The sequence below is a fragment of the Gymnoscopelus microlampas genome (genome assembly GCF_963454915.1).
Source record: "Gymnoscopelus microlampas genome assembly, chromosome: 20".
In the NCBI taxonomy this organism is placed as follows: Eukaryota; Metazoa; Chordata; class Actinopteri; order Myctophiformes; family Myctophidae; genus Gymnoscopelus; species Gymnoscopelus microlampas.
The window spans coordinates 21,798,086-21,816,176 of record NC_139957.1 but is presented as its reverse complement, the minus strand read 5'-3'; the positions used below and the strand labels follow the sequence as shown (position 1 = coordinate 21,816,176).

Genomic DNA, 18,091 nt, shown 5'->3' with positions numbered 1-18,091 from the left:
ACAGTGACAGCTGACTGTTATGGCAACAGAGATGGCAGTCCTAAGAGAGCAGCTGCTGCTTTTTCAGGAATCATTGAGCAACCAACTGCAGTCCTCTGGGCAACCTTCCTGGAGATGTCAGATATTCTCCAAAGGTTTATCTACTACGATCGGGAAGGTGACTGGACAGGACGTCTCTGTGAATCAGCAAGAATGCTACCCTACCTCACTGCAGCAGGCCACTACAAGTACGGGCAGCAATCTTTACCTCTGTATTTGGCTGAGATGAAGAAACTACCAGAAACAGCTTCATAGGTACATGAAGCACTGATGGCAGGTGTATTTGTTGGCAGACGAGCAGATGGCAGCCACAACAGTGTTTCTCTTGACAAGCTACTGGAGCAGACCTATAATGCCGATGCCAAGGAAGCAAGCAGTCTGGATGGCATTACACTCAGCCCTGCTGCCAGGACAAAATGGGTCTACACAAAACCACTCACTGCAGCTGTCTCTGCAGAGCTCAAGTCTATGCTCCACCTTCACTCCTCCAACCCACACCATGAGTCTGGTCAGAGTCGTGTAATCCGGGATGCAGAAATGGTAGTCAAGGTCATGGCAGCAGTGGAGACTAACCGATTTACAGTGAGCACATCATCCACGATCAACATATCTACAGGACAGTGTGCTGATTCCACAGTCAAGGACCACTTGATGAGTGTGAAAGAACTGGGTCTGAAGGCACTGTGTGAGTCACTGTCCAGTGAACAGAAGAAGACAAGTATAATGAAGCTTAACACTTCCCACACTCAAAACACAAAATCTAAAAAATCTAAGGGGAAAACCTCAGCACCTGGCAAGAGCAATGAAATTACTGCCCTCCTGCGCATGACCCAAATCATAGCCAGTGGTGGAGAACTCAACCTTGTTGACTTTATAGGCAACCACGAGTGCAGTGGCTTCCCCCCTTCCCTCTTCCAGGAAGATGGCAGGATGAGAACAGGTACCAAGGCAAGCCTTGTGAAGGTTCTGAAAGAGGAGACCAAAGTTGCATGCATCCCTGACCTGCCTACAGAAGACAGCAGTAGTTATTGATGCCATGTATGCCATACGCCATTGGTCGTTCCTGAAAGGTGAAGCATTAGGAACAATCGCTGAACGATACCAACGTCTGCTGTTGAATGATGTGCCTGCTGGCACAGAGATCATTCACTTCTGTTGTGACCGGTACAGTGGACCTAGTCTTAAGACAGCTGAGCAAGAACACAGATATGCTCGACCAAAACCTACCAAAGAATATGAAGTCAGTATGCGTTACACAGCTCCAGATCCTCAGGAGTTTTTTGCTGTGTCAGCTAACAAGGTAAACCTATTGAGTTTCCTCTGTGACGAATGGTGTGAAAATGAGAAACTTAAGTCGGCCCTTGGTCCAGCACATCTTTACCTGGGTGGGTGGTTTAAAGAAGAGACAAGGAGTGTGGTGATCAAGGAGGGGTCTATTGAAGATGTCCCTGCACTAGAATCCACACAACAGGAAGCTGATACAAGAATAATACTCCACACCCTGTATAGTGTCCAGAATGACAAAGTTGACAGAGTTGTCATCCATGCCAATGACACAGACATCATCATCATGTGCCTTTACTATGCAGCAACCCATCTCAGATGCCTTCCAGAGCTGTGGGTGAGAACAGAGCAAAATTCATACCTTCCTATCCCTCAAATGGTATCAGCGCTGGGGCTTGCACAGTGTCGTGCCCTGCCCTTTATCCATAGTTTAAGTGGCAGAGATACCACCAGCTATCCCTTCTACACTGGGAAGAAGGCATGGTTCAAGGCCAGCATGCGTCTGGATCTCCCTGCACTTGAGGAGTTTGGTGAAAACTCTTCTGATTCCCTCTCATATGACGTCATCAATCAGGCACGAGACCTCACAATTGCTGTATATACATCCAAAGCGGACCACCCGGAGGATTTTGACCTGAGTAAGCTTAGAGTGTACAAGTTCCTCAATAATAGATCAACCCTCTTAAAGCTGCTGCCCCCGACAGAGAATGCATTTGACCTGCACCTGAGAAGAGCTGCTCTAGCAACCATAATAGATAAATGTGCACATATCGCCAAGCCGGATATTCCTTCTTTCACAGAGTATGGATGGTCTCTCAGTGCTAGCAATGCAGTCCCCCTTGCATCTACCGAGCCAGCCTTGCCTTTGTCAATGAACAAGGCAATATCATGCCTCTGTTCCTGTGCAAAGAAGGCAATTCCATGCTACTTAGGATGCCGTTGCCAGGTACTGGAGACACGATGCAGCAGGATCAGTGCAACACATGACAACAGTGACAGTGAATAGCATTGTACCATAGTATCATTGGCTAGAAGCAGGCAAGACAGCACCATAGAGGTCAAAATGAACCTTTTGTAGGCAACCTCAACTCCACCTTTACTCTATTTGTCACTAAGTAGTCTATATTCTGTTATGTTACTTGAATGCATACCACTATGTTAATTTGTATAGCCCTAAAGTTGAAGTTTTTGGCAAGTCTTGGAGTGTGCATGTGTATGTTTATATTGTATTTAGTTTATTAAAATGATACATAAGATACATTGTGGGGTTTTTCTCAGATTTTTCTCTGCAATCATCCCCACAACTATAGATCTATAAATCAATAAATCTGGGGGAAAATGTAATACCATACATTATTTATGACTGCAGCCATATTGACAAAATAGAAATGAAAGCTCAAACTGACCAAATGTATTCATATTGCTTAAAAAGCAGACTTTTTGCCATAACAGTAAGCTGTCACTGTAAAAGTCATAGTAAAACTCATTTTCGCGTGGCGTCCATCTTGGAAATATGCAAATTAAAGGTCCAGACACACCCAATCATAAAGATAAGTATTCCATTGAGTTTCTCATGCTCTGAAACCATGAAATAGACACCAAGTTTTTATTTCTAGCCCATCTGGTTCAAAAGTTATTGCCAAAGCTATTTTCTGATAGGGGCCAATATTGAGGCGGCCATATTGGATTTCATATTGGAGTTGACCGAGTTGACCGGGTTGTCCATATAGGTAGTGATCCTACTGGGTCATAGATATTATTTCTGGTGGCCAACCTTTTATGGCAGGGCAAATGCAGCATACCCCCCTTTGCCCCTGGGTACTGATAGGGGCCAATATTGAGGCGGCCATATTGGATTTCCAGCAAAAAATTGACAGGGTTGTCCATATAGGTTGTGATCCTACGGGGTCATAGATATTATTTCTGGTGGCCAACCTTTTATAGCAGAGCAAATGCAGCATACCCCCCTTTGCCCCCTGGGTATGAACGATTTTTGTAGCAAGTTGGAGAGAATTGGACAACTGCTTGATCCATAGGCGCCGGGCCTAGATGTCCCCCCAATGTGATCGACTGGTCTATTTATTTATTTATTTTTCCCGACTGGCGCTGTCTAGCACTCCACCGTTCCCATTGTGTTGCGCTGCGTCGTTGTGTATGGGCTGCATGCTTGCCTCTCGCCGCAATGACCGTTCTGTGGCTACGTGCAGTTGCTCTCTCAACTCATCAACTAGGTGTCAGACAAGCTAATACAATTGTTTATATGCTGGCTGTAGGTGTGAAAGAAGAATCACAAAGCGTGATTAAACTATACCTCCGTGGAATCAAAGTGGCATGTGGTGTGATCATGGATGAAGTTACTTATTCATCGAGGTGAATGTCTCTTATAGTAGGCTGCTACAGTTGACATCTCGTGGTAGAACAGTATTTTAGTCACCGTTGAAACACCCCCCCCCCCCCCCCCCCAGCTAATGTCCCCGACTTTTGCACTCATGCCGGCACGCTTGCTCTGATCTAGTAGTCCGTACGCAGACGGACCGGGCTTCAATTAGGTGGAAAGATAGGGTTTAAGTGGTTAATGAACTGTGTCAGATTTATTAAAAAAAACGATTAGAGCTTTGTTTGTTTGTTCATTATTTTCTTTTTTGAAGCATTCAATTCAATATAGTTAAAGGTAGGGTAAGTGATTTTCTTTGGTTAAAATAAGTGTTAAAAAGCTCTATATTCTGATAGTACTCATTGCTATAGAGTGTTTGTTCAGTAAAAGGAGTCTCCTTGTCTCTCCAGCTCTTTATAAAACAGAAAATGCATTTTTGTTTCAGTTTCATTTCCAATTTTATCCAATCAGAATAGAGAACTCAATCAGGATATAGATTAAACAAGTGAAATTGTAAGTGATGACACTAAGAAATGAGCAGGCAAAATTGGAACTGGAACACTGTACAAATGAAGCTTAAAAATGGGTACTTTTTCCTGATTGGCTAAGATTTTGACACCTACCGGAAAATGTATTTTCTGTTAAAGAGCTGGAGAGACGGGGAGACTCCTGTTACTGAACAAACACTCTATAGCAATGAGTATTATCAGAATGTAATGCTTTAACCTTTTAACAAAATATTTTTTGTTTTAACCAAAACATATCACTTACCCTACCTTTAATTGGAAACATAATATAATCTTAATGAGAATTGATTATTATTGTTGTTTTGTGTTTACAGTAGCTATGATGACTGAGCTGTCCATACTACTGTTAGAGGTTTTATGAATACTTATCGCAGTTGATTCGAAATGTCTGATAAAATTTCTAAACATGTTTTCAATTAATTCAGTCACAGAGCTGAAGGAAGGGTGATGGGCTTTCCAACAGAATTATGCTATGAATTATTGTGATTGTTTCATTTTGCTGTTAAGTTAGTACATTTATATTTTTGGACAACTTACACATTTTGGTCGATCTACAAGCTCACACCACACCGCGCTCGGCTATTTTCGGTGCTCAACGAGTCAGTCTGTAAATCAAGTTTAAGATTTAGACAACACTTTGTCTTGTACTGTAATTTGGGATTTTGCTGAGCAGGCCTTTATGAGTCACATACACAGCATCAGTTGTCGTCTTGGCTTCAGTGTGCTGCTCCATACTCGCTGAACTGCGGAGTGGAATTTGAAGCCTGTGGTGGTGGTATTAATTGTCTGGAAACCTCTATTGTGACGATAAAACTGTCACTGGGTCATGATTGGTGAGGTTCTGCTGAGCAGCACATGATTGTGCCAGCTCTGACTGTGGATGTACCCTGTATGACAGCTGATACTAGTTGTGTTAGTTATAATTACTTGTATTGCCTCCATCACCACAGGGGTTGAGACAGAGTGGTACACCACTACTAATGCCAACTTTGTAAAAAACATTTCATTAAGGAAGACAACCGGATACTGAGATGTACTGATAATGTTAGAACAATCACTGGCACTATTTGCTGATTAGATAATTGTATGGAACTGTAGTCAAGTCATGTTAAGTCATCTTTATTCATATAGCCTGTTTTAAAAAGCAGCAGTTAAGTGCTTACCAATCAAGAATGACATGATACAGTAGTCATATCCTATATTACAATTGCCTTAAGGTAGAACCGGCCGGCGGGCTGGCGGACCTCTGATGTCATGTCACCATGACCAATGCAGCTACGCCCAAATATGGAGTGTGTTGTCTAATCTCAATGTGTCTTCATGGCATCAGCAAATGTATGGGTACAAAAGGTGGCATGCCCATATATGGGCGTATACTGATGACATCAGGGACTCTCCATATATGGGCATAAAAGGGACAAGGACTGACATATGCAGAGATCTCCATATATGGGCATATCAGTCAGATTGGCGTAGGTGTGAGGGCCGCGTAGCAGTAAAAGAAAGTTAGAATACGTCACAGTAAACAGATAAAAACAAAACAAAACAAAAAATCTATTAACAAATAATTATAGTATTTAAAGACACTAGACCATACCCGGTCGACGCATCCGTGGGGGGATATGCGCACATGATCTGGCAACCCGGGAGGAAGTTCGTCCCATAGCTGGGCAGCCCCGTAACCATGGCGACATTCTTTGACACAAAAGCGCTAATAAGAAGCTGAGATTTGATGAAATTGAAAAACGGGCTTCACAGTTAAGTTCAGATGGTAATGGTCAATGGCTGTGTGCAAAATCAGAGCAATTGGTCCAGCCACTGAGGAGAACCGGGTAGCTTCACTCACTCACCACGGTTACTAGAATTATAGTAGGATTAAATACTGTAGCAAGTTTTTTTGTATTAAAATGCATGTAGTGGAAAGACAAATTGGACATAAACCATGGGGCATCCTCAAGCAGAAAAGCAAGGAGGAAGAGGTGGGTCTTTAGATTTGATTTAAAAATGTCTATAGTGGGGCAGAACTTAGGCCCCTTTTACACGACAACGGTCTCTACAGAAAACTGCAAAATAAGTATCAGATGTGCCGTCCGTTAAGACGGCAACGGTGTTATCAGGGGTTGAAAAAGCAATAAAGTGAAACCTCCTTCCAGAGTGGAATTCTTTGAAAACGCTGCGCCTCGCGTCTCCATGTAAACGGGCAAGACGGTGTAACCAGTGTTGCCAGATTCTGCGAGAGAAATAAGCAACCAAATCTATGAAAACTCAAAAGAAGCAACTAGGCTACGGCTATTTGAAAATAGCCGATTTACAAGCTCACGACGTGTCGCGTTGTGAGCTTGTAGATCTGCTATTTTAAGAAAGAAAGAAGAAAAAATAATCTTGAGAAAATAAAAAGAGGTCTTTCTGGAACGTCATGTGTAGACCGAGGCTTCAGTGGTTCATATAGGCTATCCATGTTTCACTCAAGAGTTTAATTTGACGCCACAGATCACACTGTTTTATAAGCTTTTTTTCATAAAGATTTTACATACAGGATCTGCAGTTAGCATTACAAGTTGGCCCACTTTATAATGTTTCTGCCTGCTTGCATGCAACAACATATAATGTGAGCTCACTGAGCAGAGTGGAATTGAAATGTTAATAGCCTTTTAAAAGAAAATGGAACCCCCCACTGTGTCCTGCAGGCGGGGGACAAGGTGTCAGCTCCTCTGGAGCGCAGAAGGGAGACAGTGGCCAATAGAATAGCAGGAAAAAACGTTCTTTTGGACCTGAATTTAGGCAGCATAGGGGATGGTCAAACCGCAGTCATGCGAGTGTTAACTACTATAGGGGACACGGGGAGAACATGCAAACTCCACACAGAGTAGGCCCTTTCGTCAACCCCACCAAAGGTATGGGCGCTGATGACACAGAGGAGAAGACACGTTCACAGTGCCCACAGCCACCCCAGCGGGAATCAAACCCAGGACCTTCTAGCTGTGAGGCGACAGCGCTACCGACTGTGCCCCGAATTTGCCACTTGTAATTGGTCAACAAAGCAACCGTGCTGCACTTCGAGTAACTTCAGCAGCTGTGCATTTCCATGTATGTGTTTGTGAATGTGTGTGCACTCTGGGCTGGCTTCAACACGAGATGAGGCTCTGCTCTGTAGGGAGAGGAGAGGAGAGGTGCAGAGCTGGGGTTCTGGTGTTTTAGCATGTGATTACATCATGGACACACACTACCGCCCCCTACGGCCTGCTGCTGTAGAGGCAGCAGCCTTCCACACACCCATATTTAGACACTTCATTCAGCCGGTGCCAACTGACCTCACCACTACTGTAGGACAGTTTTCATGTCAAGGACCCCAAATAAATTGATATGTGTTGCCCGTGGATCCACATTTGATTTTTTTTTTGTGCGAGGCACACCCACAGGAGAAGAATACATTTTTACATTATTTACATTAAGTTTTCAAAATACATAATTCAAGATATTTTCAAAATGTTTTGAAATGATCTACTAGTTTCGCTACTGTTGCGCGACACTCTTTTATAGCAAAGTATTTCGAAGCAAAACCATTAAAAAGTTGAAATATGGAAGACACAAGGTTTCCTCTGCCCGACAGCAACGATATATGAATTGATGTTTGTTTTTTTGCTTTGTCATCCTAGGTGATCCAGCGGATATTCTACGTGGTGAACCGCTCCTGGACGGGACGCATCACCATGATGGAGCTGCGGAGAAGCAACTTCCTGCAGACGCTGGCCCTGCTGGAGGAGGAGGATGACATCAACCAGATCACTGACTACTTCTCCTACGAGCACTTCTACGTCATCTACTGCAAGTTCTGGGAGCTGGACACTGACCACGACCTCTACATAGACCCCAAGGATCTGGCCAGATACAATGACCATGGTAAGATGTAGGGCTGCACCAGTTAATCGAACTAATCAATCTAATTGACTCTAGTGAGATGTATGTCGAGCTACACATAAAAGCCTGATTTATGTCTTAGCAACAAAGTGTTTTAAACTGGGGAAAAAAACACGTCGAAGTGACACTTCCACGTGCAGCTTTGGGATTGCGAGGGATTTATGTAAATAAAAGTGTTGCCCAATTGGAGTATAAAAATACATGCGCATAGTGATTAGTGATTTGCCACTTGTAATGAAAGCAAAGAGACCATAAAGACCCAGCAGTCAATTGCTTCATACGGTATATGCGATGTTTGTGCTAGCATTAAATGATTTGTCACTCTTGCAAACATTCAAATCACAGTGCAGATAACACCAACATCTGGTCACAATCACCGTGCCTTTGTGTATTCAGTTGCCTAAAAATGCATGTGATTGTATTGTGTGTGGGTTTAAAGTCACATTCTTCTCATTCCCATCTGTGACAGCATCCTCAAACAGAATTATCGAGAGAATGTTCTCAGGGGCCGTCACACGGTAAACACACACACACACACACACACACACACACACACACACACACACACACACACACACACACACACACACACACACGCTCTCTGATTGACACTTAACCACTTGAACCCTAGCATCCCTATTCTGGGGGGATATTTGCTGAAAATAGCTGATCTCCAAGTACAGAGCTGACCCCAGTCAACTAGTTCACTAAGTATGGTTGTCAAGGACAACAGTGGAAATAATCTTTCGAGCTTTTTTGTGTTTTATACTTTTGACAGATATGTACAAATATATGGTCATGTATATGCATTTTTGTCAATAAAAACATCAATTAATGAAAAGTGGTTAAATGCGAAGGATTCCATGTGTGTTGTTTCCAGGGGTAACTCTGTACAGAGGGAAGGCAGGATGAGCTATGCTGAGTTTGTGTGGTTCCTCATCTCTGAGGAAGACAAGAAAAATCACACCAGGTAAAACTTTGCTAATCGTGTGTGTGTGTGTGTGTGCGTGTGCGTGCGTGCTTTATACAGTATACGTGTCTGACCCTCTTGTACCTGTCTCCAGTATAGAGTACTGGTTCCGCTGTATGGATGTGGATGGAGACGGGGTATTGTCCATGTTTGAGTTGGAGTATTTCTATGAAGAGCAGTGTGAGAGGATGGAGGGCATGGGAATCGAACCCCTGCCCTTCCAGGACCTGCTCTGCCAGATGCTCGACCTGGTCAAACCAGAGGCCCCAGGTCAGATTCAAACTCATCTCTGACTGTCACTCTCCAGCTGACCAACTCTCTTGTCTATCGTTCTTTCATTCTCTCTCTCTGTCTGTCTGTCTGTCTGTCTCTCTGTCTACGCCTATCATTAACCTAAAAAGACAAATAACAGCTGTCTAAACGATTATAGACTTGTGGCATTGACCTCTGTTTTACAATAACATAATTGTTATTATGAAGGTGTTTGAGAATTGTATCAAATTATCGATCCAGTGTGATGCTTGAACCGTTTCAATTTGGAAACAGGGAAAATAGTTCTATAGAGGTTGTTGTATCCCTTTTGCATTCACTTCATCCTACAGCACCTAGAGGCCAGTGCTACTCACGCACTTTGCCTGTGTGTTTATTGATTTTAGCATGACAAAGTAGTCAATCAACAACAAATGATCACAGTCGGTTCACATTAGCACTGCTTCTCCCCAGGGTTACATTCTGTCAACTCCTGTATTCGTTGCACACATTTACGGATGACACCACCATAGCAACAGCCAGGTCTGATCTCCTGTCACGATGAAACCGATTACTGAGCAGAATTATCCTCACTAGTTGTGTGGTGTAATTATCAACTTAACTCCAAAAGATCTCCAAAACCAAGGAGATGGTTGTGGTCTTCTGCAAAAACCCTTCAGCCCTTAATCATCAATGATCAGGCTGTCGAGAGAGCAGGAAGCTTCTGTCACAATCCGTCACAATCATGCGTGCTTGATCCCCACTCTATACATTGATTTCATGCAGATTAGTTCGTAATCACATTCAGTGAGTTGTATTATGTATGGAGATGAGGAGACTATTATGAATAGCTAATGCTAGCCGGTAGGTAGTGGTGGAAAAAGTACTCAAATGTTTTACTTAAGTAAAAGTATCAATACTGCAATGTAGAAGTACTCTGTTACAAGTCAAAGTCCGGAATTCAAAATTTACTTGAGTAAAAGTACAAAAGTATTGGTATCAAAATGTAAAGTACCAAAAATAAAAGTACTAAAATGTATGAAAATAGCAGATCTACAAGCTGACAACATGAGCTTGTAGATTGACCATTTTCAAATAGCCAGCTAGGTATGAAATAGGGCTAAAGTGGTTAATGTATGTTTTATAATGTAATAATATTTATATCTGCAAAGTAACTAGTAACTAAAGTTTTCAAATAATTGTAGTGGAGTAAAAGTAAAATATTTGCCTCTGAGATGTAGTGGAGTAAAAGTAAAGAAGTAAAAGTATAGACAATTGAAAATACTCCAGTAAATAAAAGTACCTCAATATTCAAGTACAATACTTGAGTAAATGTACTTAGTTAATTTATAGCTGGCATTTCATCATGTATAGCCTACAACTAATTATCTGGCCTCCTTATAATTAATAATCAGTCAGATTATCCATATATCCTATTGCATGTGTGTTTCAGCACCACAGAGGTGGAGATCTCACTGTCGCTCTCTGTCTCTGTGTGCGCACTCTGACGCAGCGCTGCGCAAGTTTGGTGCCACTGTTTACACAGCGTTATCATTCAATGTGGACACTCACATAATTATCGTTATAGTTGGAGTTATTATATATATATATATATATATGTGCCTGGTGTGACCGGCCCTTTAGCTTATGCTGATGTTGGACCAGAAGATAAAGAATGTTGTTCAACCTCGCCTTCCTTGTGTGTGTGTGTGTGTGTGTGTGTGTGTGTGTGTGTGTGTGTGTGTGTGTGTGTGTGTGTGTGTGTGTGTGTGTGTGTGTGTGTGTGTGTGTGTGTGTGTGTGTGTGTGTGTGTGTGTGTGTGTGTGTGTGTGTGTGTGTGTGTGTGTGTGTCAGTGTGTCTGGCTGGCTGGCCGTCTGTCTCTCTAGCACTATTGTTCCTCTGTTTGACTTTGCATTTGTTATTTCTGCAGGTAAGATAACCCTTAGTGATCTAAAGCGCTGTCGGATGGCCCACATCTTCTTCGACACCTTCTTCAACCTGGAGAAATACCTGGATCATGAGCAGAGAGACCCCTTTGCTGTGCAAAAGGTCAGGGTTAATACACTATTCATTGCAGTGTCATCCAATCCAACACAATATTGACCGGTCCTGTACTGTGTGCACTGCATATCAGGGCAGTAAAATAAATAACGCATGATAACCTGCAGATAACTAGCTTGTGATACTTCTGGTGCTTGTCAATACATGTTCGCAATGGGATGCTGGAAATAAATCCACATCTGCTGCTAAAGTGCTTTTTTTTGTTGTGTTTGTATTCAACTTGTAAATATGAACCACTTGAACCCTAGCAACCCTATAACCCTAGTAGCAACCCTATAATGATCTACAAACTCACAGCGCATTGCGTTTCAAGCTTGTAGATCTACCATTTTTTGGTTAAGAAATTTGGTGTAGAGGGAAAAAAGGAGGGGACATGTATAGACCCCCTGCGGGATCCAGGGCCCGGTCAACAACTCGGGTTGTTAATGGTGAGTGTTGTGTTTTAGGACATTGACAGTGAGGGTCCAGAGCCGTCAGACTGGGACAAATACGCCTCAGAGGAGTATGAGATACTGGTTGCGGAAGAGACTGCTAATGAACAGCTACATGAGGGGTAAAATGCATACACACACATGCAGTACATATTTCTGCAAGCGTGCTCATCAGGGGCGGACTGGCCATTTGGCGTACCGGGCAAATGCCCGGTGGGCTGCTGGGCCAGTGGGCCACTGGGCCCAAAAAAAAAATATATATATATATTTTCGCTCCCGTTTTAGGATTATTACGGTCATTTCCGGGTCGCGGGGCCCAATTATTAGTTACGTTTATGTTTGGGCCGGGATGCTTTCCAGCAGGGGCCTCAGTGTGGCTGCAGAGTTCATGTGCAGGGCTGGGCTGAAGCAGTGAAACCCCCCCCCCCCCCCGTTGACAAAACGGCCTGGACCAAAATGCCAGGGCTGAATTTTGGTCCCAGTCCGGCCCTGGTGCTCATACATAACAACAACAACATACAGTACTAACGCACATGCAAACAAGACATAACACAGCTACAGTATACTTATACCACGCATAGACTAATTTGCAAGCTTTGAATTTACAATTTAGGTATTTTAGCAGACGCTCTTATCCAGAGCGACTTACAATAAGCAAGGTAAACACATACTGTAGTACATCAAATGCAGAGAGACAGTGTAGTGCCTCAGTAAACTACGATCACAGGTAAACCAAGAACCTAGCATCAGTATAAACAATATACTATCAAAATGATAATCTGTACATTGAAACTATAGGATAACAGTTAATCAATGAACTTAACCAAAAAGAATAAGCAGTGCAGAATATAGTACACAGTACACCTCTACTGTATTGTACGGATATACAAGATTAACTAACTTTAACCTGTATAAACCCCTCCGCACAGGGTGCTGTTTAAACCGGATTGTCAGTGAAAACCACTCAACCACACTACAAATAAACCCAATAAATAACAACCTTGTCTTTTTGTCATTTATTCACTAAACACACTCATACAAATACAAACACACTTCTACCTAAACTGTGTACAGTATATCTATGACCAGCCTGTGACTACACACACGAGGCGTTAGCATATAGCAGCTTGCGCATAAAGGACTGCGCATAAAGGACTGTTGATGTAACCCAGAGTCGTATTAAAATATGCCCTGATAAAGGCGGCTTTAGATTGTTCTACGTCTAAAACCCAGCCGAAACATGAACACATTATTAAACCACAAATCACCTCTAAATCTCTTTATAATAACAAAAATATTCTCCCGTCCCATAACCGCAAGAAAATATTGTATACTTATAAAATAGATAAATAATAACGTAAAAGATGTAATAACCTCGACCAACCACTATGGAGATCCATCCACTTACAAATAAACTATAAATCACCCCGACCTGTAAACAGGTGAAATATAATTCCAAAACTATATAAAAATAGCATAAAACCTAACATGTATGCTAATCTAGTTTTCTTTTACATGCCATCAACCACAGGTCTTTCGATGACGACTATGAGTCTGATGAGCTTCAGGTCCCCGGAGACATTGGGAATAAGATTGAAAAACTGGTGATTTCCGACCTGTCGGCATGAGATCCTCATCTTCAGACACCCCTGGTCCCCTCCTGGACTCACAGGCAGGAAAAGGAGGGACAGAGGAGTCTCGATTGATCCGACTGGATATAGAGGGGAGGAGAAACAAGGTTGATACAGAGACAGCTACAGCAAAACGGTGCTTGCGTCCGTTTGTCTGTGTGACAACACTGAAACAAAAAAAAAGACTTGAGTTTCCCCTTCCTCGGATTTGGACTGTTAAGAGTTTGTTTGTGTGTTTGTGACTGTATACCAAGACTGCATCTGGTGCAATAATGTGTCCAATCTATACACACGTACAGCTCGTCACCCCTACCTGAAAGCAGAAAGCGGTGAGGCGTGCACAGTCAAATCCTCAGTGTTCATTTAACTCTCGAGAGGTTACAAATGTAACCAAATGGTCCCTTCTGGGTCCATTTGGTTACATGTGTACCCTCTGAGAGTTAAATGTATTTTCTGCGTGGAGGGGGGAGTTGGTCGCATAAGCTCTGACACATTGAGAACTCAAAAAGCGAAAGAAAGAACAAAAATAAATACTGTAGAATAACTGTAAAAAAAAAAATGCATAGCTGCCATCGTGAGTTCTCTACTGACAATCATGCTAAAGACAATCATCTGTCCTGTATTTTTATATGTTTACTGTGGATAGACAGAGAGAGACAGACTTGTGGCCCCTGCTCCAAATGAAAAGACAGACAGACAGACAGACATAAATCTAATTGTTGAGTCGCTCGAGTGACATGGCCGTACAACAAAGTGTAAATAAGGCTACAGACTGCCATCGGAAACCTGCAGTCCACTGCCCCGTAATAACAATAAAGAGAGACGGATGAAATAGACAGACATAGGCAGAAACTGCCACTGGAAACCTGCAATCTACTGCTGAACAGCATACATGTGTTACTGCTTTACTCATTGAGGAAGTTGTTACTTACTCCTTCATGGGGGGGGGGGGGGTGTCACATGACAAGGCTGATCAGCGCCCTCCTGTGGCCACCCCCACACCACTTCAGTGTCAACACACCGACCTGTGACATCACTGTTATGCAGCAGAGCCACATAATGGCTGGGTAACCTTTTCCCTGAGGGAGTTTCAGTTCAGAGAATTGCCCGGGCCGTTCTATTCTTAGAACGATGTTATCAGTGCCACCCTTCTGGAATCCCTTTGTGATGTAATTATTTGGAAGAATGTTTCAGGGGAACCAGAATGTTCCGTCCATTCATGTCGATGTGGTCTGCTCTCTCCGGTACAGTGAGAGGAGGGGGATCTGTGTATATAGGCTCAGTATGATACATATCAAACTCTCTGGCAGAGTTGTGTCCACACACACATTTCCATGTGACGCGTGGATGTTCACATACAGCTTACTGGTGGTGTTGGCTTGTGAATTAGTTCTTGTCGGCAAGCGCCACAGTCGTGCGATGGAGTATGAATTAAGCTTTAATTATACCATACATACCATACAGAACCTGGCTCTGGTTTCCATCCATTAAACACAGCAACACCGCTATGCTAACACTTTTCATGCCTAATTTATGCTCCATCGTACGATGGTGTCGCACCCCGGAATTAGCCGATCTTTGGCCATTTCTGGCTCCGTCGTATGACGGAAGTGTAAACCGGGCTTCATGGTGAACACTAGTGATTGTGAGCAATTCATTTAGTAGATGGTAGTAGCCAGTAAATAACGTTTTGCGCTGTGTCTGTATTTATTTTCAGCAATGTCACGTGTTCAGTAGAAAAAAAGAGGGAAATGTTACAACTAGCAAGTCTTTCTTTTGATACGGAGGGTGTTCAATAGTAAAGTATTTAGCTTCTACCAGGGAACCTCACTGGCATATTCCATGCTCATCCTGTACAAAACATCAAAACAACAACAAGTCATGTGACTCATACAAAATATACTGTGCCATTGGACACTTATTTTCTCTGTATTTAAAGGGACAGGGGTGTGTGTGTGTGTGTGTGTGTGTGTGTGTGTGTGTGTGTGTGTGTGTGTGTGTGTGTGTGTGTGTGTTTGTGTACACAGCTCTTACTGTAATAGCTTGCCGTGTGTGTTTGCTTGTAAATCAGTGATACAGGATTCTGTTTAGGAGTGTGCGCCGCGTAGCTCTCTGAACTAAGCTGTTAATATGACCACGTTGTTGTTGCCACAGGGACAGTGTTCCAAGGGTCGATGTGTTCGTTTGTTTAACTCCATTAGGGAAGGGGGGGGGGGGGGGTGTTGGCTCGTAACGCCAAGGCTTTAGTTTCAGTTTATTGCTCACTCACTGGCACTTCTGTTCACATAGACACACACATGCACATACACACTGCTTCCGCTGTCAGTGTCTTATTTGCTAGAGTAGTCCTTAAGAGTCTATTTCTGGAGCAGTGTTTACACAGGCGCACGCGCGCACACACACACACACACACACACACACACACACACACACACACACACACACACACACACACACACACCAGTCTCCACCATGTGGGATAGAGAACCGGTGGACACTGTGTAAGGCTGTGAGTTCCATGAGTTGCTACTTTCTGCTCCATAACCATCGTAAATGTGGCTGACTGTGTATTTAATTAATAAGCCATGAGTCATAAGTTGATGTAACGTTCAGTTTTTATGTAATTTGATGATTTATATTGCTGTGCCACTGTGTGGCGTTATGGGGGGGGAGGGGGGGGGTTAAATTATCACAAGAGTGTGTGTGTGTGTGTGCATATATGTGTATTTTAAACACAATGATGACATCATCAGCAGTGCGGAGTGCAGTCCTCTAGAGGACTGATCTGAGGCCAGCCAACTGACAATCATATGATTTTGAGAGACATCTCTTATTTGCTGCTGTTGACACACATGCACACGCACACACTCTGATGGAGACAAGTCCATCCAGACATTTCTAAAGTAGAACGTTTGAAGAAGATGGTGCGTCTTCTATCTGGCTATGCAATGTTCCCTGGGGTTGATTCGCTCAGCACTGGGGAGAGGAGAGAAGCCATGACGGTGTCGACCCCAGCCAGAGGCACTCTGGACAACTAGAGGACTTTTATTTTGAAACATTTTGTCTTTAGGGAGGCAAACATTTCCACAGCGATGGGGGATAGACTTTTACTTTGATGTACTTCCCCCTTGCAGGGTAGACTTCAGTAGGTTCAGATGTGTTATTGTATTGGCATGGTGTTTTCTTTCTTTCATTCGTTAATTATTTCTTAATTTCTTTCTTTCTCTCTTTTGTTCTTTTATTTCTTATTTTCTTTTCTCTATACTTACCATCAGTTTTTTTTCTTCTCTTCTTTCCCACTTTTTTTTCCCTTTGCTTTTCTTTGAACCGAGTTGAAAATAAAAGTGTTTTCAGGAAGACAATTCTCATTGGGAGTCCTTGATCTCTTGATTACGTCACCAGCACCAGACCCACTCACCCTCACCCACACAAGCGCACGCACACACAGTTTAACAATTTATTTATGTCCACACACAGGGAAAGCATACAGGGACACAAATATTTTAGGTGCAGTAAAGGTTACATTCACAAACGTATGGATATGTCCTCATGATACAACATGCATGTCACCAAGTAGCGGCGGCTCCGCAGAGACAGCACAATACTTTCCCAGCCTTTCTGCCTCGTCTTTGGGCATCCCAAGTTGTTTGAAACCCTCCAACAACCAGTCCGTGGGTATAATGTCCTTGGCTGGATCACCAGAGGAAACAAACTGCTAATAGTCTTGCACTGCTGCTTGGTGTTAAAGCACTCTCTGTAGTTGTTCTCATGGGCCTGCCGTTGCTACTGTATTTCGACAACGGACGGCGATACCGCTGGAAGGCCGCCGGGTCTATTGCCTCTCTTCTCGGTAGCTGTTCACGGAAAAGAGGGGCCGCCAGGTAGTGTCGGCTGTTGGTAGAATCCACTGGTGAGAAGTGCCTTCTTGTGTGCAAGCTACATAGTCCACAGAAATTGCAAATTGCATCCACTGCATCTACTACATTGACGACGGTAGTTACAACGGGGCAGTTTAACGTCATGCCCAGGACACACACACACACGTTTTATTACTATATTTGGGAGAATATCTAGATTAGGATGGCAATTTTCTAAATGGCATTTTTGCCATTTCCCAGGGGGTCGGCCTACAGGAGGCTTTGGTGGTCGGTCTGTCCCTCTTTTCCTCTGCACACACGTCATGCGAAGTCCGGCCATTCAGATTTCAACCACTAGGGGTCTGGTATTGCTCCGAGGAGCACTTTTCCTAGTTTAATTTCAAGGACCACCATAACTCTGAGAGTGTTAAATGGAACCTTACTGGTCCATTTGGTTCCATTTGTACACTCTCAGATACAGACCTGTTAGGGTCCATTTGGAACCCCCTATAGGAATCGTTAAAGGGAACCGTTAAGGAATCGGACCGTTAAGAGGGAATCGTTAAGGAACCGGAATCGTAGAAATCCTAAAGGATCCCAACCCTACTCAGGATGTTTCATGGCAATCCGCTCCTTCGATTTTAAAATGTCTTGGGTCCGAGTGGAGATTTTGGTCTAAGGGTGGTGTTACACAGGCCATGCATGGGTTCCTCCTGTGAGCACAAATGCACGCAGGTTTCATGGTGATT

At 43.2% G+C, this 18,091-nt stretch overlaps 1 protein-coding gene across 4 annotated transcripts in view; it reads left to right on the top strand.

The window, feature by feature from the left end:
* Nucleotides 1–16,853, top strand: part of ppp2r3a (protein phosphatase 2, regulatory subunit B'', alpha) — a 101,052-nt gene extending 84,199 nt beyond the window's left edge. For all 4 annotated transcript variants that reach the window (XM_084044202.1, XM_084044200.1, XM_084044201.1 and 1 more), the window contains 7 exons: nucleotides 7,881–8,124; nucleotides 8,612–8,660; nucleotides 9,023–9,112; nucleotides 9,207–9,382; nucleotides 11,293–11,411; nucleotides 11,870–11,976; nucleotides 13,386–16,853. In XM_084044202.1, the coding sequence (XP_083900328.1) occupies nucleotides 7,881–8,124; nucleotides 8,612–8,660; nucleotides 9,023–9,112; nucleotides 9,207–9,382; nucleotides 11,293–11,411; nucleotides 11,870–11,976; nucleotides 13,386–13,482 (882 nt within the window). In that variant the 3' untranslated portion in view covers nucleotides 13,483–16,853. The remainder of the gene's footprint in view (nucleotides 1–7,880; nucleotides 8,125–8,611; nucleotides 8,661–9,022; nucleotides 9,113–9,206; nucleotides 9,383–11,292; nucleotides 11,412–11,869; nucleotides 11,977–13,385) is intronic.
* Nucleotides 16,854–18,091: the final 1,238 nt, after the last annotated feature.